The 10184-nt window shown below is 42.0% G+C and overlaps 1 protein-coding gene across 1 annotated transcript in view; it reads left to right on the forward strand.

The window, feature by feature from the left end:
• Positions 1–9914, forward strand: part of PTPRN2 (protein tyrosine phosphatase receptor type N2) — a 599582-nt gene extending 589668 nt beyond the window's left edge. Inside the window, exons 22-23 of the mRNA XM_050890935.1 lie at positions 4264–4337; positions 9761–9914. Coding sequence (XP_050746892.1) covers positions 4264–4337; positions 9761–9832 — 146 coding nt within the window. The 3' untranslated portion in view covers positions 9833–9914. The remainder of the gene's footprint in view (positions 1–4263; positions 4338–9760) is intronic.
• Positions 9915–10184: the final 270 nt, after the last annotated feature.

Raw genomic sequence — 10184 nt, forward strand, 5'->3', positions numbered from 1 at the left:
ATCCCCCTCTTTATTTTCTGAAACCAGTAGCACTGTTAAGCAGACAGATACATATTGGTGGGGATAAAAGATAGAAAATATGGCCTCTTTGACATACTTTGTGTTCTCTTTTCCAATTGTCAGTGCTCTCCAGCCTAGTATTTTTAACCCTTCCTCTAGATTATTTGTTGTATGACAATAAATTGACGTCTCCATCTATTACTGGACTTCACAGTTTAGTAGCCTGAGCAAAACACTTCCAATAGTGGGATATCCTTGGAATCAGTGGATCAAGTTCTTCCAGCTTTTACTCTAAACCACTGCATCAAATTTAGTTTGTAGGTGGGCTTTCCAGATAAGCAATGTTTAAAATACCTTAGCAGTGTGTGGATATTTTGCAGCCATCTCAGTAAGAGCATGATTTGACGCTAATGTCCTTAGATGCAATATCCCTCTCTCCCAATGTCATGTAGCATATGCTGTATTTTTTGTCACCTGAAATGGCTAAAAAGCATAAATAAAGTGTTATTGGATACTATAGAATGTTATGCCATGCTGTCGTACTCTCAGATTAAAGAGAAAGCCTCAGTGTGGCGAAGAAGATGTTGAATTTGTGTCAGATTCTGACAAAATAATTCCAAAGAGAGTTGAAAGCTCACACTGCAGTTAAACACTGAGCTCCTCTCACCTGTGAATGCAGGTTGGGTTCAGACCTCCCTCTGTGCCTTGAAAATCTCTTCCTTTGTCCGTCTCTGTCACCAGAGAACTTTCTACAGACTACCATCGCACACATCAGTGGAAGTGAGCTGAATTTACATAATATAACAGCAATCTAGAGTATATTTGAATAGAAAAAAAGCCCTCATCACAAAATGAGATTTAATAGTGGACTAGCAATATATATTTAAACTCGTTTGTTTTAGGCACAATAAGGGAATAGATGCAGAACGTGTAGTGGTGGATGTGGGGGAGGAAGAGAGGTTTGCTCATGTAGAGAGAAAACAAGTCATGCTGGCTTTATCCTATGCCATTGATTTCATCCTTTTTCCTGTGAATTTTCTTGTTCCAAGATATTTTTCTTCCAAAACAGCTGCCCATCTTTGCAGCACTAAGTTTTGTTGATCAGCCTCTCTAGGCACTTAGGTAGTTCCCATCACCATAGTATCAGAGGCATTCAGAAATGGAAAAAAGGAGGTAGCAAACCAATCTCTGCCTCTGCTTCGCCTTGCCTCTAACCCCCTGGCCTCTCAACAAGACGTGATTTGGGCAAAATCATACTTTGCTCTCCTTTTCCTTTTAATTACCTATGGCTGAGGACATCAGAAGTGCTTGTGGGAGACATGCTGATCACAACCCACGGGCTGGGGGACACTAACCAGTAAAAACTGATGTTTCAGGGACTTGAAAACTGGCAAGACACTTCAAAACAAACTTCCCATTAAGCACATGGGCCCACTAGGACTATTCTTGTGTTCCAGTGCAAGCATATGCTTTGGTGTTTTGCTAAATCAGGATTTTATAATCAGGCATTGTTCATACTATTAGGCATGTCATTCCGTTAATGATGATAAAAAAGCAAGTATCAGTTCGCTAGTAAATGCCTGCAATCTGCATCACAGAAATGGAGGAATTAACTCTTTCAAAGATAAGCTCAGAAGCCTGTCTGGCCATTAAAGTGTTATTAGGTCATCATGAACCTTTTCCCTTTTTGTCCTGAGGCTAGAGTATTTTCAAATAAAGACCATCCCTCACTGGAGGGGGGGAGATATACGTTTGCAGCCATGGGGAAGCCCATGTGGCAGTCAAGCCTGCCAGCTCCACTGGGAGGATCTCCGGGTTCATCCTTGCAGCACACCTCAGAGGCCAGCTCAGGACTGTGGTTAACCTCATCCATGGATGTCGGTGACTTAAATTTTTCTCATATCTTAATTTCTGAAAGAGAGAATTCCTCTTATGTTGAGCCAAGATGCTACTGGGACATTTTAATTTCTGGTAATCTAATGAGGCCACAACTAAGGCTGTAAAGCATGTGCGGTATTCACACAACTGCTCCCATGGACATCTGTGATGGAACAGGAAAATCCCACCTAATTGCACGTGCATGTGTGAGACTAAACACTGAAATGAGCTACCGTGTTCCACTAGTGCTAGGGTTTACAAAGACTGTACCTTTACTGATGCTTTCCAGATGAACTGCCACTGCAAAACCTGCAACAGACTTAAGGTATAATTACTGTCACTGTTCAGACTTTACAGCATATGTGAGTATGTATTGCTTTGCTCCGTTGTAAGGAGGTTTGGGTTTTTTTTATTTTAAAATAAAACTTTCTATTTTTTCCAAAGCTCATCCTTGTAAATTCCTGTACAATGTGGGGGGGAGGGTGTAGGAAGCAAAAGCCATACAATGCCCCAACCCATGGTAATTAGCAAAAATGTCTGTCAGATACCTTTTCTAAGTTGTCACGGTTATATTTACTGTGTTTCATTCATTTCTGATACAGCTGAAGAACATATTTTCATCGATATGAAAAACACATTGCAAGTCAATTATTCTTGTAGAGCTGATCTTCTCATAGCTTTATCAAAGGAAGCCAAATTAAATCATTCACTATTAGTTGCTTTTCTGAATTTTTTAGAAGATGGTGCTGAGTTATAAAGTTGAGTTGGGTAAATGAGGAGGTGCATGATGTTTACATTGACATGAACCTAATTACAGTTAGACTTAAGCCCTTAAATTACAAGAGTTGTAGGAAGAGTGGTAAGCATTGGACCCAATCCTCCAAATCCAGTCCTGGGAACTAAACAAGTATATGTTCTAGATGTGTACAAGTTAGCTATTGCAGCAGCAATGCTTTAGGTGCATGGCCCACAAGTTAGGCACTGAGACCCCCTGTGAGTAGTTGGGGAGATTTGAATGCCTCCAGAAGGAAGTCCCACATTGGCACAGGCTGGGCCAGGAGATTCTTAGGGCCGGGCAATAGGAAATGGTTGTCAAATTGCACATGGAAGGGCCATGGTCTTCTTCACAGCACACCATTGAGTACCCTTTAAAACAGAGCAGATTTCAGAATTGTAGCTGATCCCTGTCCTTGATAAACCATCTAATGATGAAAGTGTATGTACAAAACAGGAGAGGCCTGAGGTCAGCGTCTTTCTAAGCTTCAGAAGCTATGGACCCACATCTGCCCTAGGAGAATGCACGGACAACCAGGGCAGTAGGGGATAGGGGAGCAGAGATGGGGCTCTTACACTTGGGCTAGGATGACGCTCTGCCCATCTGCCTGATGCTTTGGCACTGTGTGATGTTCTTGCAAGATGCAGAAGGGGATGGATGCAAGAGAGCCAAACTCTGTAGCTGAACTTCTCAGCTCAAAGGATTTCCAGACAGGCTTCTACTCTTGGAGTTCATACAGGAGGGACCAAAATCCTGATTTCCTCTCAATCCCTTCAAAAAATATGTATCAGGTTAGGCACTTAAGGAAAATGAGGAGGGTGGTCTTGAAACATTTTAAACTGGAGGAAATTGAGGAGGAAATCAGCATGTCCCTGTCCCCTTTGGTTCTCCAGGCTCTGGGTTATTATAAGAAAGGTGAGAGGCACAAGGACTTGCTGTGCTCTCCACAGATCATGTCTTAAAAGAAAGCACTTCCATTTGCACTGAGGAAGGGAGCCAGTCCCCACGGCAGTTAGGCTGTGCGTGCCTGTTTTCTGCATCCTGGTGCTGCCGATCACTACATAGCAGCAGTGTCCAGACACCCAAAGTATAACCTAAAGAAAATGACGTAGATTTGCCGGCTGAAACAGTGATCGCGCAGCAAGATGGTCTGGCAGGTTCTGAACTAGGATGCCACAGACAGGTTTTCTGGATCTCAGCTGCAGGTGACAAAAGTTCACCTACATCTTCTTTTAACAGCATAAATCTTTGTGTGGTTCGGGCCCTTAATTCAGTGCATACTCGTAGAAGTGACAAAGGGGCAGTTGGTGGCATTGCCACAACGGACCCTTAGGTTCTGCAAAATATATTCTGCTCTAGGTGCAGAGGCATTTTTAAGAATTTGTTGTTCTCTGGCTTTTCTTGAATTAATGTTAATAAAAGCTGCCCCAACCTCTTATTTTTCTATATGAACACAAAAATTGCAGCTGCCTGCCAAGTCTGCTGAGAGATGGATGTAATAATTTTCAATTGGACTGTTAGCCCAAAGGGAACCCGATAGCAAGAGATTGACAGATGCAGCATGGATTATCTTGTGCTCTGAACTCAGCCCAATTTGTGGTTTGTTGCAGGTGCTAAAGAGATTGATATTGCTGCTACCCTGGAGCACTTGAGGGACCAGAGACCAGGCATGGTCCAGACAAAGGTACTGTCAATAAATCCACTGGGATTTTAAATACATTAAAGGTCTTTCACAGTAGTTGTTTTCATGACAGAAGAGAGAGAGTATGACCTAATTTAACGCAGGTCGCTTGCTGATTACTCTGTTTGGCTCCCTACCAACTGAGGTTTATTTATGCTGAAGATTTATCTAGGCTACTTTCTTTGGTGTTTACTGCTCTTTCTTGTAACATCTCCAACATCTATCTTGATTACCATATATGAAGGGCAGTCAAGACAACAATCTATAGCCTACTAAAGAAAATGTGCATTTGAAAGAATGTTCTTGCTTTCATCCTGAAATATGGATTATTTTCTTAGAGTATCTGTGCTTAACTGTGCATATAATATTTTTTTAAAAGCTTCAGCTCATTAAAGAGAATGTAACAACTGCTGCATTTGGGTTTTTTTCTGAAAAAACAAAGTTTTGAATTAAAGGAAATATAGTTTTGTAGGAAATCAAGTAATTTTTCGTGTCTTTGAACGGAAGAGCTTACATCGTGCCTAAAGCCACATCCTTTATGGATGTAGCGTGGTAACTGTATTTGTACCCTTTGGTGAGGTGAACATCTTACTCTATAATTCCTGTCAGTTGTAATAGTTTTGACATTTTTCTACAATGTAGAACTTTTAAAGATAGCTGATGGTGTGATTTTAGTCCCTTAAATTAGAAATGAAACTTTCTATTATTAACAATTTCAGTGATGTATGGAATGATATTTTGGGGTATTTGCTGCAAGTTAAGAGCCGCAAATGTGACAATAAAGAAACTCATTCATGGCATGGAGACCAAATAAATCTGTGTATGACATTGTAAAATATCGAATGACAGTTACAGCCCCAAACTGAGTAGCAAAAGCAATGTGACAGCACTCTGTCTTGGCCAGGCTGGAACCGATAGGAAAGTCTGCAGCATTTGGGGAGTTGAAATTGCTGAGGGACAAAGGTGAAATAAATGTGTCTTGCAGGAATCATTGGTTCGTAACTTTTCTTGAATCTCTTCTTAATCATTTTATCTTCCTGCTAATACTAGGAGAAGTGGTGCTGGAGAACAGTTGGGGGGACGTTAATTATTATTTACCAATTAAGTAAGTGCATGAAAAATAAAGATGAGCCAGTCAAAGCTAACTAATCTTTATCTGCAAGTAAGACATAAAATTGCACAAGTCTTTCTTCTGCTTTGATTATTCAGACTGGAAAAAAAATGTATATAGCACACAGTAGCCAATGTCACATATATTTACTCTGAGGGAAGATGCAAGTCCTGAACTACTCTGTAAATGCATCCAAAATATATGGCAGCTCTATAGAAATATAGAGCTCAGATTCCAGTTTCCCTCTCAGGGCAGAGAAATTACAGCTTGTTGCCTTCAACAAAAGAAAAAAACATAGCTCCAGAACCAAGGAATGAGGTTATGCGAACAACTTCTCTTACTTAGCTCAGAAATAGTTACCCGAGTCCCATGAAAATCTCACTCAAGACATGTTTTCCCCTCCAAACATTTATCTGGAAGAGCTCCAGAAAAGAAATGTATCCTGTGTTTTCATCCAGGATGAAAAATTTTCTCAGGATGTTGCTTATCTCTCCTCTTGCTCCTTCTTCCATCATTGTCATTTTCTCAAAACCACCCAAATCACTTATTCAAGCTAACGTCTTGCAAATTATAAATATCTGGTTACATGCTAGCAATGCACGATCCCCAGAGAATTTTTCTGATGGATTTAAACAAACCCCTGTGCTTTCCCAACTGAATACAAATGAGGAATATTAGACTCTTGGAGTAATTTAAAACGATGGATTAAAAGTCAGGTTAGAAATGGCAATTACAGAATATCCCTAGGCAAAATAAACACCAAGTTACTTCAGCAATGTTATTGTGTTTCCAGCAGGCAGCGCTCCACGTTTTCAATAAGCATGTGAAAGATTTGTTTGCAACATTTTGTCTTCTGGAAGGGATCTTTAATTCAAAAGCACCGTATATAATAAATGGTAATGAAATTATCATAACGACATTCTGCATTTCGGAGAAGCATAATACAGGGTTTGTGGGTTTGTTATTTTTTTTGCAGGGGAATCATAAAATAGAATTGATATGCCACATGTGAGGAAAAAGTAATGAAGGAGGGAGTGTATTCTCTGTGATGGGAAAAATATATATTTCCTTTTTTTCTCTCTCCTATATCTTTCCTCTCGCAATCTGTAATATTTAGTTAAGGTTCTTTATTGTGTCATATATGCTACACGTACTCAGTTTGTTTTCCTGGGAATTTTTATTTGTAGACTTAATGGAACATAGCTTATTATTTTTTACTAGATATATTCTTGTCACCTCTGCCTTATAGGTGGACTGATGCCACAAAATGCCTGTCCGACTCTGTTTTTTAGGCAAAGCTAGATGTTAAAATTCATCTCCAGTCGATCTTGTATATGCAAATAGCATATGTGAATGACAGTATGGCTGTACCAAACAACAAACTGGCCTCCCTTACAAATTACTGAAATTAATTTGCTCTAACTGTGGTTGTTCTCATGGAAAGGTGCGGAAGGTGTGTAAAGGCTTTTCTTTGGAGGGTGGTGATACACATCAATGAAAGCTGCACTACCTGCATTTCGCCTGTGCGTATTATGCAAAAGGAAGGAGGGGGAAGAGCTCAGCTGTGCCATCCCAGAAGGACCACGTCCTCACACATCTCATGTGTCTGCTCTACTGTCCCTTTTACTGCAGTGTTTCACAGTCAGTTTTGACCTCTGGCTGTAAAGATTATGTTTTGTAAGTTGTTTTGCCTCAGTAAATTAAGGTTACACCTAATGTTAGCTGGTGGTCTCCACTGAACTCGTCTCCAAAATCCATACTGAACTTTGGAGTTCACGTTGATCAGTCCACGGTCCTCGTGCGAGATGGACACTTTTCCTCAGGTGGTGCAATGGTGCCCTGTGCTCACATGAGGGATACCCCTCCGTGAGGGGTAAAGGCACTCGCAGGTCAGATGGTCTCCAGCCTGACAGATCTTCACAATAAGGTGAACACATCTCGGACCAACAAGGTTAAAGGGCAGGTTTGCTCAGTGAATAACTTTAGGGTAATATAAGTTATTTTCAGCAATGGGACTAATATTAAGGTATTGTAGTCCCCAATCTTACAAGCTTTTCCTGACTGTAAAATACTCAGATGAAGAGCACATTAGGTAGCCTCATTACCATGGGCAGCTTCCCTTCTTCCGAACTGACGCCCACATCTTGGAAGAGGCATCTGCACTTCTCTGAAACTTGGCTGCATCACCATGTCAACCCCATCGTGCTCAGATCAGCCTCTTCTGTTGTTGTGCTCCCCGTGCTCCAAGGACTGGCAGCGACGGGGACCAGCTGTCCCGCTCACATCTGAGCGCCGGCGTCCCGGGAGCACCTCCTGCCAGCCCCAGCACAAGGGTCTCCCACCTTGCCCAGGCTGCTCCACAGGTCTCTTACCTCGCAGGGCTGCACCGATGGGGTCCAGCGGCTGCCGGCTCTTCCTGCCAAGGCTCTTTTTCCCGGAGGCGAGCACTTCTCATGCGTCAGCCCAAATTTCCTGAAGCTTTTTGAGCTGGTACAAGCACCCGGTTTGGTTCTGGCACAGCATGTCCAGATGAATGCCCTCTCTGCCTCTGCTGCCCTCCAGCTCCTCTCACACATTCAGTGTACTCCGGTTAAAATACAACTGATGCTCCTGGGTGGCCACCAACATTTCCAGTCTTTTCTTTAATTGCAGAGACCTTGGGGAGTGTGGGGAGGTATAGGGAGGCACGTACACCATTTTCTGTGCCTGATGAGGATGAGTCCTGCTTTTTAGGGTGAATTGACGTCTGATTAAAAACTGTTGGCTGCAGTCCAGCAAATGGACAAGGATGCCACTTTGACAGCACCAAGCACACAGCAAAATTCGTGAATGTCAGTGTCTCTGAGAAATTATTCTGAGTTTTGTTCTTCTTTTTCTGCTCAGGAGCTGTGCCCATCATTGCTTCTCTCTGAGGCATCTCCACATGGGAGATGACTCTGCAGTGGGGTGAGACAAGGCAGAGAAGACTTCTACTGAATTGCAGGAATTAGAAGTCAGCTGTCTTTCTGAACTATGAGTTGCACATCTGTAGTTTGTTCTTTCATCCTTCCTGCAGATTTCCGCAGTAGAGTGCAACATGGTGGAAAATGAATGCTCTTAGTCCAGTAATCACCTTTGGGGGCTGGCTGTGTTCTGCAGCCATCCGCCACTGCTGTGTACATACCTGCAGCCATCCCGCACAGCCCCTGGCAGTGCAAACTGAGGGGCTGGAGGGACCTACCAGACCACCAGTTTTCTAATTGGAGACACAGATAGCATCCCAGCAGTGATCTCAGGATGCTTTGCAGGGTGCATCTCAGACCTCCATTCTCAAAGTCGGTTCTTCAGCAGCTCTTGACCCCGGCTGGCTTAAACCACTGGAGTACTTCTAGAAAATCCAGAAACTTCTCCACAGTCCTTGTCTGGTGTCCTTGATTTGCCTATATTCTGAGTAAACTGCTCACATTTCTTTTTTCATCTGAAAAGTCACAAATGCCAAATCATCCTGTCAGATATTTCAGTGAGCTAAATTTCTGAGAAAAATTACTTGCTTAGAAAATATAACACCTTTTAACCTTGAGGAAGTAAAACTCCTTTGTCCTTCTGTAGGACTGCACAGTTCAGGAGTGTGTTAGGGTTGCACTTAGAAGAGGTGGCCATTCATGGCTGTGTCCTTCACACCTCTGCCAACCCAGCGCAGAAGCCGGTTAGTAATTTTGGGTTTATGCTTAGAGTAAATTGATAGCAGAGAAAAGCCTTCCCAAGTATTTCTTAAATAGGAGTGGTCTAAAGATCATTAGGTAATTTGTGAGTGCAGAAAGACCGTTAAAAATGGAGGCTGAAAAAGAACATAACAGGTAAACCAAAAAGCAGATATTGTTCTATGTAATAGATATAAGGTGAGGAGATATTTATTCTAGCTGATTTCAACTAGAAACAGTCCTGAGAAAAGCCAAAGGCTCTGCTTTGCAGCATCTCACCTATTTCATCTCTCAATTATGTTAATGAGTTTCCATCTCTGTGTCAGAAGGAAACGGCTGGTGATCAACTACTCCCAAACCCTTCTGACTACACATCATTGTGTCCCAATAGCTTAGTTTCTGCTACCAACATTTTTCTCCATTAAAATGACTCTGGCTTCAAGATGCTGTCAAACATGTTATATGGCATCAATAATCCCAGAACGTTTTGTTCCTTTCCGTTGCAGTGTACAGTTCATCCTGCATATTCATATTTTTAACAATGTCTTGAGGATGTTCAGCTGCAGAATAGTGCACCAGGCTTTTGGAAGGTGTTTTGTTTTATTATTCAGAGTATGCGTTTGTTCTCTCCGCAGGAGCAGTTTGAGTTTGCTTTGACAGCGGTTGCAGAGGAAGTGAATGCAATACTCAAGGCACTTCCCCAGTGAGCGGCTCGGTCTCCCAAAGGTTCCCGCAGGATCCATCCCTCGTTTTCCTCATCCTCAGTCCCTGTGAATGTTCTTGGAAACCGTGACCTGACCTTAACTGTGTATCTTCTGTTGTAACCACATAGTGATAGGGTCCTTACAAACTCCTTTAGCTGGTAAAAGTTCAACAGTTAAAATGTGTATTCTGTTTTTTGGGGTTTTAAAAAAATTTTTAAAAGTACATTGAAGCCTCGGATTAAGTGACAGAACAATCCATCTAGTTCCTTTCACATCCTCGAAGCCCTGAATGTCACACTTTGAAAGCACACATTCATGTTCTTAATAGCAAATATACAGTATTGTGGGTAATTAG

This window comes from Gymnogyps californianus, chromosome 2, assembly GCF_018139145.2.
Source record: "Gymnogyps californianus isolate 813 chromosome 2, ASM1813914v2, whole genome shotgun sequence".
Lineage (NCBI taxonomy): Eukaryota > Metazoa > Chordata > Aves > Accipitriformes > Cathartidae > Gymnogyps > Gymnogyps californianus.